At 41.9% G+C, this 21,559-nt stretch overlaps 1 protein-coding gene across 4 annotated transcripts in view; it reads left to right on the forward strand.

The window, feature by feature from the left end:
* LOC121277962 (solute carrier family 4 member 1 adaptor protein) overlaps nucleotides 1-21,559 on the forward strand; it is a 160,406-nt gene that overhangs the window by 7,495 nt on the left and 131,352 nt on the right. For 2 of the 4 annotated variants that reach the window (XM_041187880.1, XM_041187883.1), the window contains exon 2: nucleotides 15,612-16,300. In XM_041187880.1, the coding sequence (XP_041043814.1) occupies nucleotides 15,612-16,300 (689 nt within the window). Of the gene's footprint in view, nucleotides 1-9,505; nucleotides 9,537-9,827; nucleotides 9,911-15,611; nucleotides 16,301-21,559 lie in introns of those variants that run through there. The other 2 variants (XM_041187882.1, XM_041187881.1) reach the window with 2 other exon arrangements.

The raw sequence follows: 21,559 nt of genomic DNA on the forward strand, positions 1-21,559 counted from the left end.
ATAGACTGCCAACTAGTGGGAAGGATGTAGAGGAACAAAGCTGCAGGGAATTTATAGAGAGATGCAAACATTACAGAGCAGTTATAATGGGGGATTTTAATTATCCGAATGTACATTGGGACACTGAGAGTGTAATGGGCAGAGAGAGGCAAGAGTTCCTAGATTGTGTTTAGGAGGATTTTCTACAGCAGTACATGTCCAGTCCAACAAGAAAGGAGGCACTGTTGAACCTGGTTCTTGGAAATGAGGTGGGCCAAGCAGACCAAGTATCAGTGAGGGAACATTTAGGCGACAGTGATCATTTTATCATAAGGTTTAGGATGATGGTAGGAAAAGACAATGTGCAATCCAGTGTAAGAATAATTAACTGGAGGAGAGCCAACTTCAATGGCGCAAGAATGGAGCTGGGCCAGATAGATTGGAACCAAAGGTTGGCAGGAAAAACTGTAGCTGAACAATGGGCTGCCTTCAAAGAAGTAATGGTTCGGGCAGAGTCAAGGTATATTCCCTCCAAAGGGAAAGATAGGACAAACAAATCCAGAACTCCCTGGATGAAAAAGATAAAAATTAAGATAAAGAAGAAAAAATGTGCTTATGACAGGTCTCGGGTAGAAAATACAACAGGGAACCAAGTGGAATACAGAAGGTTCAGAGGGGAGGTGAAAAAGCAAATAAGAGAAGCAAGGAGGGATCATTAGAAAAGACTGACGGCCAATATAAAGGGGAATCCCAAAGTCTTCTATCCGCACAGAAATCGTAAGAGGGTGGTAAAATGAGGAGTCGGGCTGATTAAGGACCCAAAAAGGGGACTTACACATGGAAGCTGGAGGTGTTAGGTGAGGTTAAGGTGTTAAATGAATACTTTGCATCTGTCTTTACCAAGGCCATGGCTACATAGGATGGAACTCTGTCACTAGAAGAGTTCAAAATTGATAAAGAGGAAGTGTTTGGTAAACTGTCAGTACTTAAGGTTGACAAGGCACCAGGACCAGATGAGATGCGTCCAAGGATATCGAAGGAAGTAAGAATGGAAATTCCAGGAGTACTGGCCATAACCTTTCAGTCTTCCCCAGACTCAGCGGAGGTGCCAAAGGTCTGGAAAATTGCAAACATTACTCCCTTGTTCAAAAATGGTTGCGAGGGTAAGCCCAGCAATTATAGACCAGTCAGTTTAACTTCAGTGGTGGGAAAGCTTCTGGAGAAAATTATTCAGAATAGAATTAGTAGTCACGTGAAAAAATGTGGGTTGCTTAGGAAGAGCCAGCATGGATTTCTAAAGGGGAAATTGTGTTTAACTAATTTGCTGGAGCTTTATGAAGAGGTAACAGAGAAGGTTGATGAGGGTAATGCTGTTCATATGGTGTTCATGGACTTTTAAAAGACATTCGATACAGTGTCACACAACAGACTTGTGAGAAAAGTTAGAGCTCATGGAGTAAAAGGGTCAGTAACAACATGGATACAAAATTGGCTGAATAATAAGAAACAAAGGGTAATGGTCAATGGATATTTTTCAGGCTGGAGGAAGGTTTGTAGTGGAGCTCCCCAAGGTTCAGTATTGGGATCCTTGCTTTTCCAGATATATATTTATGATCTAGCTCTTGGTGTTCAGGGGACAATTTCAAAGTTTGTGGATGATACAAAACTTGAAAGTATTGTAAACTGAGAGGAGAACAGTATAGAACTTCAAAAGGACATAGACAAGTTGGTGGAATGGGCAGATAGGTGGCAGATGAAGTTCAATGTGGAGAAGTGTGAGGTGATTCATTTTAGGAGGAAGAACATGGAGAGGCAATATAAAATAAGGGGTACAATTCTTAAGGGTGTTTCAGGAGCGGAGAGACCTGGGTGTAATTATGGATAGATCATTGAAGGTGGCAGGATAGGTGGAGAGGGCAGTTTATAAAGCTTGCAGTATCCTGGGTTTTATTAATAGGGGCATAGAGTACAAGAGCAGGGAGGTTATGCTAAACTTATATAATACACTAGTTAGACCTCAGCTGGAACATTGTGTATGGTTCTGGGCACCACACTATAGGAAGGATGTGAATGCATTGGAGAGAATTCAGAAGAGGTTCACAAGAATGGTTCCGGGGGTGAGAAACATGAGCTATAAAAATAGATTGGAGAGGTTGGAACTGTTCTCCTTGGAGAGGAAAAGGCTAAGAGGCGATTTGATAAAGGTTCAAAATCGTGAGGGGGCTGGATAAAGTAAATAGGGAGAAAGTGTTCCCACTCATCCAGGGATCAAGAACTAGAAGGCACAGATTTAAGGTGACTTACAAAAGAAGCAAATGTGATGAGAGAAAAAACTTTTTAACACAGTAAGAGTTTCGAGTCTGGATTGCACTGCCTGGAAGCGTGGTGGAGGCAGGTTCAATCGAGGCATTCAAGAGGGCAACAGATGATTATTTGAATAGAAACAATGTGCTAGGGTACGGGGAAAAAGCAGGAGAATGGCACTAAGTCATGATGCTCATTTAGAGAGGCAGTGCAGACATGATGGGTCGAATGGCCTCCTTCTGCACCGTAACAGTTCTGTGATTAACCTTTTGTGATTCCTGCACTAGAGCACCCAGAGCCCTCTGCATCTCCGAGCTCTGCAATCTCTCACCATTTAGATAATATGCTTTTTTATTCTTCCTGCGAAAATAGACAATTTCACATATTCCCTCATTATTTTCCATTTGCCATTTCTGCCCACTCACTTAAGCTATCTATATCCCTTTGTCGCCTCCTTGTGTCCTTTTCACAGCTTACTTTCCTACCTATCTTTGTGCCATCAACAAATTTAGCAACCATACCTTTGGTCCCTTCATCCAAGTTATTTACTTGAATTTTTAAAAGTTGAGGCACCAGTAATGATCCCTATGGCATATCAGTCGCTGCATCTTGCCAACCAGAAAAAGACCTATTTATGCCTACCCCCTGTTTCCTGTTAGCTAGCCAATCTTCTGTCCATGCTAATATGTTACCCCCTACACCATGAGCTTTTATTTTTCACAATAACCTTTGATGTGACACCTTATCAAATGCCTTCTGGAAATCTAAATACAGTACATCCATCAGTTCCTCTTTATTCACATCATATGTTACTTCTTCAAAGAACTTCAATAAATTGGTTAAGCATGATTTCCCTTTCACATGTTGACTCTGCCTGATTACCCTGAATTTTTCCAATTGTCCCACTATTACATCTTTAACCAATAGCTTCAAACATTTTCCCTGTGACAGATGTTAAGCTAACTGGCCTGTAGTTTCCTGCTTTCTATCTCCTTCTGTTTTTGAATAATGGAGTTACATTCTCTCTTTTCCAATCTAATGGGACCTTCCCCAAAACTAGGGAATTTTGGAAAATTAAAACCAACACGCCAAATATCTCACCAGCCACTTCTTTTAAGACCCTAGGATGAAGTCCATCAGGACCTGGAGACTTGTCAGCCCGCAGGTCCAACAATTTGCTCAGAACCACTTCCCTGGTGATTTAAATTTTCCTGAGTTACTCCCTTCCTTCCATTTCCTGATTTACAGCCATCCCTGGGATGTTACTTGAATCCTCTATAGTGAAGACTGATGCAAAATACCTATTCAGTTCATCTGCCATCTCCTTATTTTCCATTATTAAGTTCCCAGACACATTCTCTATAGGACTAATGCTCACTTTGCTAACTCTTTTTAAAATAGATGTTGAAACTCTGGTTACCTGTCTTTATATTTCTAACCAGCTTTCTCCCGTACTCTAGTTTTTCCTTCCTTATTAATCTTCTGGTCATTCTTTGCTGTTTTTTTTTATATTCTGTCCAATCTTCTGACCTGCCACCCATTTTTGTACAACCAAATGCTTTTTCTTTAAGTTTGATATTACCTTTAACTTTTTTGGTGGGTCCTCTCCTTGGAATTTTTCTTCTCATTGGAATATATCTATTCTGTGTATTCTGAAATATCCTCTTAAATATCTGCCACTAGATCTGAATTTACCTACCGCTTAACCCAATTTGCAAGTTCACTTTAGCTAGCTCTACTTTCATACCCTCATAATTGTTCGTATTTAAATTTAAAATACTAGTCTTAGACCTACTCTTCTCTCCCTCCAACTGAAAGTAAAATTCAATTATATTATGATAATCTTTTAAATAATTATATTATGATAGCTGCTACCTTGGGGTGCCTTTACTAAGTGGTCATTAATTAATCCTAAATGGTCATTAATTGCACAATACCAGGTCTAGTATAGTCTTCTCTCTGGTTGGCACTTGAACATGCTGTTATGAATTCCTCATCTAGGTTACCTTTGCCCATCTGATCTTTCCAGCCTCTATGTAGATTAAAATCCCCCATGATTATCGCTGTACCTTTCTGACAGGCTCCCATTATTTCTTCCCTCATACTCTGTCCTACTGTGTGGTTACTGCTCGGGGCCTGTACACCACTCCCCCAAGTGACTTCTTGCTTTTATCATTTCTCATCACTACCCAAACCGCATCTACATCCTGGTTTCCTGAACTTAGATTATCCATCTCTAATGTGCTAATACCATCATTAATTAACTGAGCCATCCCTCCACCTTTTCTTAGCTTCTTGTTCTTCCTAAATGTCACGTACCCTTCAATATTCAGGTCCCAATCTATGTCATTCTGTAGCCATGTCTCTTTAATGGCTATCAGATCGTACTTATTTATTTCTATTTGCGCTATCGATTCATCTGTTTTGTTTCTAATGCTATCTGCATTCAGATACAGATCCTTTAGTTTTGGCATTTCGTTATTTTCATAACTTCTATAGTTATCTGCTGATTTATTCTTAGATTTGCACTCTCTGTTCCTTTATGTCACGGTCTATTTATCCTTTCCCATATTTATATCTTTCTTTTGCCTTGTCTCTAATCTTTGATATACTGCATCTTTCCAAATATGATCCCTTGCCCCACCCCCCATTTAGTTTAAAACCCTCTCTACTTCCCTTGTATGTGGCTCGCTAGAACACTGGTCCCAGCACAGTTCAGGTATAGACCGTCCCAACGGTACAACCCCCACTTTCCTCAGTACTGGTGCCAGTGCCCCACGACCCAGAACCCACTTCTCCCACACCAGCCTTTCAGCTATGCATTCACCTGTCTAATTTTATTTACCCTATGCTAATTTGCATTTGGTTCGGGTAATAATCCAGAGGAGGATCTGCTTTTTTAATTTAGTGCCCAGCTCCTCATACTCTCTATGTAGAGCCTCTTTCCTGGTCTGTCCTGTTATTGGTAGCTACATGGACCATGACAACTGGATCCTCCCTCTCCTATTGCAAGTTCCTTTCCAGCCCTGTGCACGTATCCCGATCCCTGGTGCCAGGCAGGTAACACAGCCGCCTGGACTCACGCTCTTGACTGCAGAGAACAATATCTATCCTCTCGACTGTGCTGTCTCCTATCACTGCCACATTCCTCTTCATTCCCCCAATTGAATGGCATCCTTCACCATGGTGCAGTGGTCAGTCCATTCATCCACCTTGCAGCCCTTCTCTTCATCCACACAGGTAGCAAGCATCGTGTACCTGTTGGACGAAGTCAGTGGCTGAAGCTCCTCCATCACTACATACTTGTTCCCCTTAGCTGCCTGATTTGCAGTCACATCCTCCTGTCCCTGACCATTGGCCAACTCTGCTTAACGGGAGTGACTGCCTTCTGGAACAGAGTGTCCAGGTAACTCTTCCCCCTCCCTGGTGCCCCTAGTATCAGCAACTGAGACTCCAGCTCAGCAACTCGGAGCAAAAGTTGCCTAAGCTGCAGACACTTTCAGCAGATATGGTTGGCAGTGCGTTCCACAGATTCCCACATGCTAGAGTCACAGTGTACCACCAGCCCTGCCATTTCTGCCCATTATTAATTTAGTTAGTCAACTTGTTAATAATTTACACGATAAAATAATAGAAAGTTGCACTCACTTTGCTCGGAGAGAAGGAAGGAAAGTCACCAATCGCTGGAGGCTGAAAAAAAAGTAGAAAAAGGAACACCTCTTTCCCCCTCTGCTCCGGATTCTCACCTGAACCAAATTACCCACTCTAGTGCCAGGGCCTGAACTATTAACAATTATTAATTATTAAAAACCTGTATCAATGACTTGGATGAAAGGACTGAATGTGTGGTTGCTAAATTTGCTGATGACACAAATATAGGTAGGAGGGTGAGCTGTGAAGAGGACATAAGGAGTTTTCAAAGGGATATGGGCAGGTTAACTGAATGGGCAAAATATTAGCTGATGGAGTGTAATGCGGAAAAATGTGAACTCGTTCAATTCGGCAGGAATAATAGAAAAGCAGCATATTATTTAAATGGAGAGAAATTGCAGAACTCTGCGCTACAGGGGGATCTGGGTGTCTTGGTACATGAATTGCAAAAATGTTAGTATGCAGGTACAGTAAGTGATTAGGAAGGCAAATGGAATGTTATCATTTATTGCAAGGAGTATGTAATATAAAAGTAGGGAAACATTGCTATAGCTCTACTGGGTATTGGTGAGACCATATCAGGAGTACTCTGTACAGCTTTGGTTTCATTATTTAAGGAAGGATATAATTGCATTCGAAGCAGTGCAGCGAAGGTTCACTCGTATGATTCCTGGGTTGGTGGGGTTATCTTATGAGGAAACGTTGGACAGATTGGGCCTGTATACAGTGGAGTTTAGAAAATTGAAGGGCGACCTTATTGCAACATATAAGATCTTGAGGGAACTTGACAGGGTGGATGCTGAAAGGATGTTTCCCCTTGTGGGGGAGACTAGAACTAGGAGACACAGTTTCAAAATAAGCAATCTCCTATTTAAGATTGAGATGAAAATTTTTTTCGCTAAGAATCATTAGTCTGTTGAATTCTCTTTCAAAGAGAGCAGTAAAGGCAAGATCATTGAATATTTTTAAGGCTGAGTTACTTATATTCATGATTAACAAGGGAGTTGGAGGGTAAAGAGGCTAGACAGGAAAGTAGAGGACATAATCAGAGCAACATGATCTTATCAAATGGCGGAGCCAGCTCAAGGGGCCGAATGGCCTAATCCTGTTCCTAAGTCACATGTTTGTAAATATCTGGGTCTGAGTGTTACAAAAAGCACATTTCAGATGTCACATCTGAACATGAACATCAGACCAGTATAAAAGACCTTCACTTCAGATGAGTGACAATTCAACAGTATTTTCACTGCAGATAAATTAATCCAAACAAAGATATTAGTATCCAGCTTGTAGATTTTGTGTGTGTGGCTTCAAGGGATAAAATATAGGGTGTTTGGATTTGGCAAGCCTTGTCCAGTAATCTTACCAAATTTTAATTTCTGAGCTTTGGCAACTCTGCAAACATCTGTAGGGTTGCCAAGATCAAAATTGTACGGGGGAAGGATTGGGCTGAGCAAGAGATGTGACCATGATCTGAGTCCTGATCTTTTTTTTTGCTGATGTGAAAACTGTACATGTTAATGCATGGTGAGGATTAGGGACTGAAATTAATTTCTCATTCAGTAACAATTTAGTTAATGGCAATTATCCAGTACACTTTAATAGAGAAGGGATACCTCTGGGGTCACAATGCAGTAATTTGATCGAGGATATTTGGTTGATAATCTGAAGTAGTTAATCGCTTTTCACCCAAGACCTTCTGCCACACCACCAACATATATAATGCCTGTAATGTGGAAAACCATCCCAAGGACCTTCGTAGCGTAATTCCAAAATAAGGAGATATTAAAAGATTTCCGGTTTCAAAGCACTCCTGTTTTAGCTTTCACATAATAGATGGCTTGTAGATTGCATGGGTTCTTTATTCCAATTTTGAAGGACTTTTTGCCAATAACTGGTGTCACAACTGAGTTCGATCAGTGTACACTGAAGGATTAACAATGATCTAATCACTGTAAATTAATGTAGTAATAATCCTTCATTGAGCACATCCACTCATGACACATCCATTATATGAAAATCATTTAATTTCCGAACTTTATTAAGGTCATAAACAGCAGAAGTGAAGCTCTAGTGGTTAACTTTTACGGTTCTTTATATTACAGCATTGCTGCAGCTCTGATTTGACAGCAACTGTATATGCTAAATGCTGTGATACTGTACCTCGAGACCGGCCATTTCTTTGGGCTACATGCAATCCCAACTAGAGAAGTCTTTTTTAGCAAGCTGTCAGCCAGCAACCTTTTTGGTGAATTTTCAGCTTATCAAAGCGAGGATGAATAGGATGGTGTCCATTTTGGGTATCCATTGTTAACCATCAAACACCATCTGGTGAGGTGGGCATAGAGCAAAATGCCATACAACCTGCCTCAACAATGTGTCCCTGCCCCAGTCTCATCCTCAGAAAAAACCTCCTATGGCACCAGTACCACAGGCTTCTGCTTCCAACTCAAGCCATCCCATGGCACTTCCGAAGATGCCCATTATTACTGAATTATATTCTGCTATGGGCATTAGGAAGGGAGAGAGGGCAAATCTTATAGCCATTTCTCCCCCCCCCCCCCCAATCACTTTTTGAACTCCCCATGGTGGCACTGATTGAGGACAACTAGGGATAGGCAATAAATGCTGGCCTAGCCAGCTAAGCCCACATCCCGTGAATGATTTAAAAAAATGAATGAATTAAAAAAAAAATGGGAGCAGGTTGTTTACCTCTCCTCTCGAGGATGTGGGAAATCAGCTCAAAGCAAAATTATGTAGTTTCTTCTTAAAATCACAATCACAGAATTGTTGCAGCACAGAAGCCGGCCATTTGGCCTGTCATGTCTGTGCTGGCTCCCTGAGCAATTCACCTAGTGCCACTCCCCTGCCTTCTCCCTTTATTATTCCTTTTCAGATAATAATCCAATTCCCTCTTGAATGCCTTGATTAAACCTGCCTAAACCAAATTCTCAGGCAGTGTATTCCAGATCTTAATCTTTCACTGTGTGAAAAAGTTTCTCCTCATGTCTCTATTGCATATTTTGCCAATTACCTTAAACCCTTTTTAATGCTTCCACCAATGGAAACAGTTTCTTCTTACGCACTCTGCCCAGACCCTTCTTGATTTTGAATACCACTATCAAATTTCCTCTCAACCTTCTTTTCTCCAAGGAAAACAATCCCAAATTTTCCAATCGATCTACGTAACTGAAGCTCCTCATCCCTCGAATTATTCTCATGAATCTTTTCTTCAATCTCTCTAAAGCCTTCACATCTTTCCTATAAAGTATGGTGCCAAGAACTGGAGGCTGCAGTTGCGGCCGAACCAGTGTTTTATACAAGTTTAACAGAACTTCAAGTAAAAATAGAAGATGTTGGAAATACACAGTAGGCTGTGGCAGCATCTGTGGAAAGAAACAGAAACAGAGTTAATGTTTGTGATTTTTCATCAGTGTTCTGGAGGAACTTGGAGGAATGCAGAGATCTCCGAGCATAGTGGAGCTATAGGAGGTTACAGATATAGGGAGAGGGCGAGGCCATGGAAGCATTTAGAAATGAGGATGAACCAGGAGCCAATACAGATCAGCGGGCACAGGATTGATGGATGCACAGGACTTGGTGTGAGTTTGGATACAACAGCAGAGCTTTGAATGACCTCAATTTTATGGAAGGTGCAAGAATAATTGTTGGAGTGATCAATTCTAGAGGTAACAAGGATATGTGTGAAGCTTTCAGCAGCAGATACACAGAGGCAGGGATGGAAATAGATGATGCTCCCAATATGGAAGTAGGCGGCCATGGTAATGGAGAGGATATGGGGTCAGAAGCTCAGCTCGGAGTCTATTTGGATGCCAACAGCCTCCGACAGCAGCCAAGGAGAGTGTTTGGAATCAGTGGCTAGGACTGGAGTTTGTGGTGGGACTGAAGACCATGGCTTCTGTTTTCCCAGTATTTAATTGGAGTACATTTCTGTTAATTCAGTACTTGATGTCAGGCAAGCAGCTTTTATATCATAAAATTATTCTTTTAATATACAACTTAGATTGAAGACAGAAGCCCTAAGCTTGTGACAAGGTAAAATGCATTCTACCGATAGTATTTCTCTTTGACTTGTTGCATGCTGCTCTGTGCTACATATTTCTCTGGCTCTGCTTCACAATACAAATAGTCGGTAGTTTTCCCAGTAGTCATTTTCAACCCTCTCAGGACCACTGAAATTTATAATTCTTATGAAAGTCCATTGTCCCAGCTTCTGAAAGACAGTGTCAGGAAAAGGAATACAGTGTGTCATGGCACAGTTGATGGTAAATGCTGAGTTGTTCAAATCCCAAAGTGAAACTTGAAACAACTGCCACAACTTGTTTCGCAGTTTGTATAAATTTTGAGATGTGTGCCTTGACTTCAGTAGTAATAAGACCACCAAGTCTTACAGGTTTTTATAAAACTAAATTAAACATTTATTAATAAGAGAAATGATTTTTATATACATACATAGATCTACCAATTACTACTATTCAACTTTTAAATCCCCTAATCAATCTAACTCCCAGTTACACTTTTGTTAAGGCAACAGTAAGACACACAGATTTTAAAAGACCCAGGCAAAGAAACATGATACCCTGAACAAGTCGAATTCCAAGTGAGTTTTCTTAACTTTAGTCCTTTGAAGACAGCAGCTTGAGGCATAGATGCTGAAGGCTTTTTCACACTTGTAAGATCTTAAAATACCTATCCTTACACGCAGCTTTCACTCTTTTATACATATTTTCCCCTTTGAATGCAAATACCCATTATCCCACTATGTCTTTGGAATTTATATTCCCGATAATAAAACCCTCTCATAGCACTAAGTTTTACCAGTAATCTTTGGGAAAAATAAACACCCTGTTTCTAAACTTCACCTGGCTAGGTGACACATTTCACCCCTCTTTTGAAAACAATCTAGCGTGGTTTATTTAAAAATGCAAATGTTCCCTTGACACCCCTATGTTTATCTAATTAACATTTCAAACCTAACTTCCCAGACTAGCTGCCTCTAATTCAATTAAGCCTTACACACACACACACACACACACATACCCACAGGCACACATAGACATACAGGCACATATAGACACACAGACACATCCCACTATTATTTTTATTTTACAGTAAATTCCAATAACATTGAGAATTATTATATCTTTTTGGCAAGTGTTAAAAGTTGTAACTTTTTTTTCAACAGTGATGCACTAACAAATTTAAAAAATGAAAAATGTGGAACTGCTGCCACAGCATAAAGTATGTGTGGCCCCATACAGACAGGAATCTAATTACCCTTTCGGATTTCTGAAGGCCTGTAGACCCCAGTTTGAAAACCTAGGATATAAATCTATTTAAACTTGGCCAGAAAGTCACTTTCTCCAGCATTCTGTTCAAGAGAGCTGGAAAGGGCTGGTGGTATTGCTGCTTTCAGGAGGTCATTATACAACATTGACAGTTCAAACTTTGATTTGGAAGATCCATTTTATTTGCTCTCCAGTGTATTCAATATGAGAGTAGTTTGGCATCCTGTAGTTTGGAGTCCTAAGTGCTACACAGAAAAAAATAGTGCCATCAAACCATGGCTCTCACTAAGAAAAATGAAAACGGGAAGAAGAGAAACTCCTTGTTCATTCCTTAGATGAGACCTCACAAAATAATAGCCTATTATTAAAAGGCAGGCATAAAGGAATAGTTTAATATACAACAGGATATTAATCAGTGGTTCCAAGAATAAGTGCATGAAAAGATTGTATTGGGCAGTTTTACCTAGTGTCTACAACACAGAAGCAGGTCTTCTGACCCAACTGGTCCATGCTAATGTTTAAGCACCACAAATGCCTCTCCCTACCCTTCTTCACCTAGGAACTTATTCTTCTGTTCCTTTCCCTGTATGCGTCTATGCCAGTGCTTGTAGTAGCTGTAATTAAATTCCTTTGGGTGTGGTGGCTTACATAAATTCATTGTTGACTGAGCTGGTTGAATTTGAATAAATTTCTGAATAATCAGAACTTGAACAAATTTCTGAATAATCACATAGTGAATAATCCTCCCCCACCTTCCGTCACTTTCCTGACGATGGGGCAGTAATTCGCTGGGTTGGATTTTTTCCTGCTGGACAGGACATACCTGGGCAATTTTCCTCCTTGCCAGTTGGAGCTGTACTGGGGCAGCTTGGCTAAGGGTAGTGTTGGTTCTGGAGCACCAGACTTCAGAACTGTGGCCAGGATGTTGTCAGGGCTCATAGCTTTTGCAGTATCTAGTGCCTTCAGCCATTTCTTGATATCACATGGAGTGAATCGAATTGGCTAAAGACTGGCACTTGTGATACAGGGTGGTCCTCCTTGAGATGACCAAGATGGATCATCCATTCGGCATTTCTGGCTTACAGTGATTCCAAATGCTTCATATCAGTCCCCTTATCAGAATAAGGGGATACTCATTTAAAACTGAGATGCGAAGGAATTCCTTCTGAGGGTAGTGAATGTATAGAATTCTTTACCCTAGAGAGTTGTGGAGGCTAGATCACTAAGAGGAGGTGGATAGATTTTTGAAATATCGGGGTGGTGAGGGCTAAGAGGAGCTGACATGAAAGACAAGTTGAGGCCTGGGGCGGATTAGCCATGATCTTATTGAATGACGTGGCAGGCTTGAGGGGCCGAATGGCCTACTCCTATTTCTTATGTTATGTTCAGCCTTGTCCTTTGCACTGATGTGCTGGGCTCCCCCATCATTGAGGATGAGGATATTTGTGGAGCCTCCCCTTCCTCCTGTTAGTTGTTTAATTGTCCACCACTATTTGCAACTGGATGTGGCAGGACTCCAGAGCTTAAGTCTGATCTTTGGTTGTAGGTTCGCTTAGCTCTGTCTATTGCATACTGCTTTCGCTGTTTAGCATGCAAATTGTCCTGTGTTTTAGCTTCACCAGGTTGACACCTCATTTGTAGGTATGCCTGGTGCTGCTCCTGGCATGCCCTCCTCTTCATTGAACCGTGGTTGGCTTCTCGGCTTCAAGGTTGTGGGAGAGTGGGGGATATGTGAAGTCATAAGGTTACAGATTGTGGTTGAATACAGTTCTCTGCTGCTGATTGCCCCCTCATGGATGCCCAGTTTTTATTTGCTAGTTCTAAATCCATCCAATTTAGCATGGTGATAGCGCTAGACAACACAATGGAGGATATCCTCAGTGTAAAGACGGAACTTGGTCTGTGCGGTGATCACTCCTACCAATATTGTCGTGCACAGACACATCTGCAACAGTCAGATTGGCGAGGATGAGGTCAAATAGGTTTTTCCCTCTTGGTTCCCTCACCACATGTCTCAGTCTCATTCTAGCCACTGTGTGCTTTCTGACATGGCCAGCAAGGCCAGTGGTGGTGCTACAGATCCACTGTTGATGATGGACATTGAAGCCCCCAACCCAGAGTACATTCTGTGCCCTTACCACCCTCCATGCTTCCTCCAAGTGGTGTTCAACATGGAGGAGCACTGATTCAACAGCTTGGGGGTGGGTGGGGGGGCGGGGGTGTGGGTGGGGGGGATGGGTGGGGGGCGGTGGCAGTGTGGAAAGAGGGAGTGGGGTTGGTGGGAGGGTAACCAGCAGGAAGTTTCCTTGCTCATTTTGACCTGATGCCAAGACACTTAATGGGGTCTGCAGTCAATGCTGAGGACTCCCAGAGCAACTCCCTCCCCACTGTATACCACTGTGCCCGCTGCCTCTGGTGGGTCGGTCCTACCGGCGGGACAGGACTTCCCCAGGGATAGTGATGGTGGTGTCTGGGACATTTTCTGTAAGGTATGATTCTGTGAGGATGACTATGTAAGGCTGTTGCTTGACTAGTCTGTGAGACAGCGCTCTCAATTTTTGCACAAGCTCTTAAAGATTAATAAGAAAACTTTGCAGGGTCAATAGGGCTGTGTGTGCCGTTGTCGTTTCTGGTGATTAGGTCGATGCTGGGTGCAACTTCATTCCTTTTTGACTTTTCTGTAGCAGTTTGATACAATTGAGTGGTTTGCTAGGCCAGTTCAGAGGGCAGTTAAGATTACTGTGGAACTGGAGTCATGTGTAGATCAGACCAGTTAAGGGGATAGCAGATTTCCTTCCCTAAAGGATAGAAGTGAACCAGATGGGTTTTTGCAACAATTGACAATGGTTTCATGATCACCATTACTGGTATTAGCTTTTAATTCCAGATTTATTAACTGATTTCAAATTCCACCAACTCCCATGGTGGGATTTGAACCCATGTTCCCAGAACAACAACCTGGGCCTCTGGATTATTTGTCCAGTGACATTACCTGCAGTATTGAGGAAAGTAAAAATAAGTTAGCTCAGCTAAAGGCCGAGCAGGAAATCAAGATGCCAAAATCTTCCACCTGTCTCTTTGTCCTGTTAGCCTAACTTTGCTCTCCTGTAGTCTTTCAGCATTTCCTATATCCTCTGATTTGATGTCATCAGCAAACTTCAATACTGGTCCCTCAATTCCTAAATGCAGATGGTTTTATAGCAGCATGAAATGGGACTCTTTTAGATCACTCCATCTTTCCACTTGGAGAAACTCCTTTCTACCCTCCAATATCCTCTGTATCCGTGTGGTCCCTTTTCCCACAAATTCGTGACCCATTATCTTTGCCATAGCACTCTTCTGTGGGGCATTGTCAAATTCGTTAGTACAATCTGAAAAAAACTATATCTAGTATATTTTCTTGTTCCATGCTCTGTATTGTTTCTTCTAAGAATTCTGAAAGGTTGATCAAGCACGATTTTTTATAAATTCATGCTGTGTTGATTTACTAAAGTTTCCCCAAATAATTTCTACTTTTATTTTCAATATAAACGCCATTACTTTATTAAAATTGGAAGTTCAGTTGACTGGAGGGAATTACATTTACTTCTTTTCCAGTCCTCTGGTCCTTTTGTCTCAATTATTTCCTTCCTAGAATTTAGCTCCATGGGCACAGGGCAACCTTCACTTCCCAAAAGAGGTTACCAATGCAAGTATGTTGAGGCCCATTGTTTCCAGGCTATTTGAACCAAGTCTGTGCATATAGCTTCCAGCAGGAGTCACTGATCGCAATCATGAGCAGGAACCCTGACCCCTCTCCTTCCACACTCAGCATAGAACTGAAGTCTATTCATATCCTTGATTACTCCCCAGTTCACAACTGTAGTTAAACATGAGGCCCTCCCTGGTCTGTGTGTCTCAGCTGTTTCTGAATAAACTTACTGGGAATTTAGTGACTCTTTGATTGGGGAGCTACAGTTTAAATACTTTTATCAAGACCATACTTGGCTACAGATGGAGTGTTAGGACAGCTGTATTAATCTTCAAAGTTTCAACTTAAAAATATCTGTCATTTCATGTAAATTTTATGATTATTACTATAGTTCCATTGTAAACAAATTCTTTAGCTCAGTTCTAACAGTTTTTTTACCCACAATGACTCATAGGAATGGAGAACTATAGAAGTATGGAGCAAAGAAAGAGGCTATTCTGCCCACTGTAACTGTGCTGGCTGTTTGCTTGAACAACTCCAAACTAATGCCTCTGCCCTACCCTCTAGCCATAGCCCTGTATCCTCCTCTGCTTCAACTGGTTATCTACTTTCTCCACCACAGATGCTCGCACCATGGAACCATGTGCTGCATTGTAACACAGTTCTTTTTGTGACAGATTCATTAAACGGTGATGGTTTTAAGAAGCCCTTGCTCCCTTTGGCCTCATCGCAGAAGAGGGAGAAAACTCACCATCCAACCACTCCGGCTGCTGGCACCGAATTTACTGAAAGTGTTAAAATTACCGAAGAATCTGAGCTGAAAGATGCAGCAGCTACGGAGAGCTCGACAGGCCCAGACCAAGAAACCCGACCTGAACTCGAAGAAAAGCCTGCAGCAGATCAGCAGCACATTGAAAAGCCTCGCCCCAGTGCCACATCGCTGCCATTGAAACGCAGGTATTCCGCCATCAGGTTACCTTCAGATAAATACAAGCCCTGCCCTCCGCTCCCATATGTGGAACCACCATGGGGAGGGTTAGCGGAATCCCCTTACAGCTTTGAGATCCTCAAGAACGGCAGCATAGTCTCGGACATTGGTCTGAATTCAAAGAGCTTTTATGTCGTCGGGCGGCTACCAACCTGTGACATCTCTCTCGAGCACCCTTCCATCTCCCGGTACCATGCCATAGTGCAGCACAGGAGAGTTGCTGATGGGGAGAGTGGCACTGGATTTTACATTTATGACTTGGACAGCACTCATGGGACCACAGTGAACAAACAGAAAGTCCAGCCAAACTGCTATCAGCGGCTTAAAGTCGGCCACGTTATTAAATTTGGAGGGAGCACGAGACTCCTGGTGTTGCAGGTGAGAATGGAGTCAACTCCAGAGAAAAGTGCACATTGGTGTTTGGATTTCACTAAGGTGCTTGTGTGTCATTTTTATACCAAGTTCAAACATCCTGTACATTTTTTAAAAAGACCTAGCAGTGACACATAAACAGCCATCAGTACTTCACCCTTGTGCAACCCAGGTCAACCATGATTAGAAGGACAGAATCTACTTGTTGGATGGGGCTTGATTGTGTCTGGAAGGGGCGAGAGGAATATTATGATGCATGGGTGAAATGGCCTTGGTTACAGTCCTGCTAGGGATGGTAGAAGTGCTGAGAGCACTTTGGGATGATTAGCTGAGAGTTTTAAAAAGAACCGCCTTCAGCAAAATGCATTGGTATACATGTATATGACTGTATTGAGCAGTAAATGCTAGACGTGATTAAGGCCCGAGAGCAAAGTTTCAGGCAAGTGGGAGTTACTGTATCCACATTTTACGTGCACACTGTTGACTCACTGGACAGTGGAGAGCCTTCTCCATGGAGCCTGAAAAGATCCAGATAGTTGAACATTTGGCCCCATCTGCATATCAGATGGGTGTGGTGTCCTGTGTGAACATCACAGTGTGAAGTTTCCATGTGAGTTACACCCAGATATCAGTGGAATCAAATGAAGTAATGGTAAAGACTTTTAAGCACAAGTGAATCATGTCCATAATCACCATACGCTGAAGTATTGGCAACATTTTAAGCTGGTTCAAAAATCTATTTGCTTGAAGTAGTCCTGTCCGCAAACCTGGCCACATCCCCCACCCCAGTTGGAGCAGCAAGATGCTGCTGATTGTGCTGGTTTGGAGGTGCTCATCACATCGTGTTGATACTTGGATACCCGGAACCTGTAGCCATATATAACCAGTGTTAACCACCTAAACTGCAGTGACCAGCAGTCAGCTGAAGCCTGTCCCAGGTCTGCTTCTGTTGCTGCTGCTACAATTACTTTAAATTGAATCAGTTAACTTTGGCAGAGCAGGGAACACCTGTGTAAGTTTAATGGCCACAGGCCTTTTATACAAAGAGTACAGGTTAAAGCAGTCAGTTGAAGTGAATTAGAAAGTGAAACCAAGTGCATTAACTCAGCCAGTTAAAGGATAGCTCATTTCCTACCAATCCCACTCCCCTTTGAGATCCTGGCGAATCCCCTGTTCCAATTACTGGTCGATTGCAGTGATTCCTAAGAAGTTTTAAATTCATGCTGATGCTAATGGGTTTGTGCAGAAACCTGAGTGTCGCTTCACCTAAAACCAGTACAGAGTCCTGTGCGTTCTGGCTACAATTCGCCAATTGCACTCCAGGGTGACCCCATGGAGTAATTGTAACTGTATTACAAATGTAATCCTGTGCCTTTACAATTTTTTATCAAGGCGAATGGTCTAAATGGTAAATTACAAATGAGAAGGTACTAAATAAGAGGGAAATAGGTATAGGGAGTAAGTTACCAGGAAACACATGTAGAAATACACAGTGTACTTGGGTTTGGGAGACATTTCATTATGCTGTTGGTGAGAATAAGGATTGAGGGATAGGGCAAGGATATGATGGTCATCATAGAAGAAAGATGGGCTTGCTAGCCCCAATGGCTTTTTACTGTTCCTACCATTACATTCTGAAAGCTGACTTGATAGACCAGTCATAGAATGGTATTAACTCTTAATTTATGCTGTGAAACTTTTCCAATTGGCCAGTCTTACAACACCTCGATTTTTCAAATTCTTTTCTTTATTGGCAATTTCATCTATGATCTCGCCCCTCCCTATCTTTGGAACCTCTGAGATCCTCCAATTCTGGCCTTTTGTGCACTGCTGATTTTCATCCCTCCACCTTTGGCAGCTGAGCCTTCAGCTGTCTCGGCCCTGATCTCCAAAATTGCCTCTAAAATCTCTGCCTCTCTTTCCTCCTTCAACATGCTTTTTCAAATCTGATACTTTGATCATGCTTTTGATCAGCTGTCTTAATACCATTCAGCTTGGTGTCAAATTTGTTTGACAATGACACTGTGAAGTACCTTGATACATGATATTATGTTAAATTTGCTCTATAAATGCAAATTGTTGTTGCAGCTAAGCAAAACTACATTGCTCTTTTTTTAATAATAGTGCTCACTCAATTGACTGGCTCTAGTGGTTAAAGAATCGCTGCAGTACTGGTTAATACCACGTTTATTTTGGAGGGAAAGGAGAAGAGATGGAGACAAAACAGCCTGATTAGTTTCTGAAAGACCAGAAAACTCCAGCATTGTCCCCAGACAATACGCAAAAGTAAACCTGAGTTTAAGCCAGTACAATTTAATATTATGTTACATAGATCAAAATGCTTTCCACAAACACCTCGAGGTTGCGAATGACAGAATCTAATCGGAGTTGTTTGTCAAAGATTGGTTGGACACAGTACAAATTTTTCAAATGTTCACCCTTGGTAAAGTGGTCATCCTCTTAAACCAACATGAAGGTTGAACAGAAGATCAGCACAAGCTGCCAAATCGTATTTGTTTCTGTTTGTGAGCAGATGCACACTGTCTGGCAGCTGTCACTGAATCTTTGCCAGTGCAATTTTTTTTGTTTAAAATTCTGCAACCAAAAATCAAGGTCTCTACAGTTACCATTTAATTTAATTTGTTTTGTCCCTTTAATCACACCATCTCCATGTGATCACAAGCTTTTATAGAATCATAGAAATTTATGGCACAGAAGGAGGCCATTCAGCCCATTAAGTATGATGAAAAGGAGCTTTCTAACCTAATCCCACTTTCCAGCTCTTGGTCCAGCACTTCAAGTGCATATCGAAGTACTTTTTAAACATGATGCGGGTCTCTGCCTTCTAAAATATCATCCCTCTGCACAGCTATAATTGTTTTTTTAAGCAATATTGCGCTGCCTTTTTTTAGTGTCCCTCTTTATCCTGACTGAAAATCCTGTAACCAGGAATATTGAGCTGCAATTCTCACCCTTCTTTAAACCATGTTTCAATAATAGCTATGATTTCACACTGCCAAATGTGTCTCTGTGCATGTGCTCAGCTCATCTGCCTTATACATTAGACTCCTTGCATTGAAGCACATACCATTAATCACTGACAACTGCTTTGTTGTCTATTCCCTAGCCTTTGTTTCCTCTGTCTTCCATACCAGCGTAATAAACTTACATCTATTTCCAGCTTTGTTCCTCTCCCTTCTTAATTCAGACTGAGTTTCCCATTTCCCCTGCCAAGCTGGTTTAAACCCTCCCGAGCAGCTCTAGCAAGCCTCCCCATCTGGCTTGTACAAGTGCCACCTCCTCCAGACCTGTCCCAATGCCCCAGGAACCTAAAGCACTCTCTCCCGCATCAGGTCTCTAACCATGCATTCATCTGCACTAACCTCCTATTTCTGTACACAGAATCAAAAAAATTACTAACCTTGAGATCCTGCTCATTAATTTATTTTCTAGCCCCCTAAAATCTGCCCAAAGGACCTCAGCCCCTCCGGATATGGAGCTTGATATCCAGTTTTCACCCTCTCCCCTCAATGTTCTGCAGCTGCCCTGCGTCATCCTTGATCCGAGCAACATGGAGGCAACGTACCATCCTGGAATCACTTCAGCAGCCATAGAAAGGCCTACCTGTTCCCTTAACTAGAAAATCCCCTATCACTATTGCTATCCCAATTCTCCTGTCCACCTGTATGGCTGAACCACCCATGGTCCCATGGACTTTGCTTTGGTTGTATTCCTGAGAGGAACCATCACCCTCACCGGGAATTTTTTTTAAAATCGCAGTTTCTTTAGCTTATCCAGAACCCAGAGCCGTCAGGGAACAATAACATTCCCAACATGTTATTTCTGAAACAGTGGTTTTCTATCAAAATTTAATTCTGCTGTTGCACATCTCTCATGATAGCTGCTTCCTCTCATTTTCACGAAAGTATTCAGGACTAGAGAGCAAGATACAGTCAGAATACTTCTGCACTCCTTGTCTGTCTGGAGGTCACCCATTCCCTTTCTGCCTGAACACACTTGAGCTGCAGGTTGACCACCTCCAGTAACATGCAAATCACAAAACTCTTAGCCTCACAGATGTGTCGCAGTGACGACAGCTGCTGCTCAAGCCCTGAAACCCCGAGCTCAAACTTCACCAGCTGACGATACCTTCAGTATGTGTGGTTGAAGTGTCCTGCAGTTCTCACATGGCACAGGATGTGCATTCGACTGGACTATGGTGCCCTGCCATACCTCGATTTAATAGACTAGGATCTAAATTTATCAGAAAAGAACTTTCCCGTAATCTGGGAAAAAAAAAATCACTCTGTAGCTACTCGCCAGTCAGCTCTTTTCCTTGTACTGAGGTCACTTTAGATGGTTTTTCACCTCATTCCCTGACCCTTACACTCCCTTATCTCTAGGCTGTCCAATTCTTGAACTAATTGATCAATTGCTAAAAATACAAAACGCATAAAAATTACAGATATTTCACCCCTCTACTTGTTCTAAAACCCTCAGGTTTCACTGCTCCTCCCACGTTGTTGATTTTGATGGCACTCTGCCACCATCTTTTTAGTTTTTCCTGCGCTTAATTTGGTCTGTTTCTTTACATCTAGTCCTAGATCTTTTGCCATATTTTGCAATCTCCGGTGTGCTCTTGTTCCTTTATATCCAGCCTCTGGTCTCTTGGTGCACTTTTTACTTTGGCCACAGAATGCTGTGCTGTACCAGGAGGTATACAAGGACAGTTCAAGTGATTCTTGCCCCTTTTTCCTTTGAGAAAATCTGCCCATCTGCATTTTTGATACCTCCAACATAAAATGTGGGAAGCTGTTGGACAAAACTTGTGTCCTGCCACACCACAGTTGTATGGAGGGGTTCCGTTTTTCAGTGTGGCTTTTCTTGTTTTGATTTTTTATATCTTTCATTATTAACATTTAACAGACTTTATTCACCATAATGTAATTTATCTATGAGTATTTTTTAAAAAATGTAGTCTCCATTGAACCTGTCAGATCCCAGAATGCAGCTCACCACCACCTTCTCGAGGGCAGTTAGGGATGGGTAATAAATTCTGGCCTAGCCAGCGACGCCTACATCCCTTGAAAGAATTTTTTTTTAAATTGCAGTATCTTTAGCTTATCCAGAACCCAGAACCGTAAGGGAACAATAACATTCCCAACATGTTATTTCTGAAACAGTGGTTTTCTATCAAAATTTAATTCTGCTGTTGCACATCTCTCATGATAGCTGCTCCCTCTCATTTTTCCGTAAGCCTTTGCA

Source organism: Carcharodon carcharias, chromosome 5, assembly GCF_017639515.1.
Source record: "Carcharodon carcharias isolate sCarCar2 chromosome 5, sCarCar2.pri, whole genome shotgun sequence".
NCBI lineage: Eukaryota > Metazoa > Chordata > Chondrichthyes > Lamniformes > Lamnidae > Carcharodon > Carcharodon carcharias.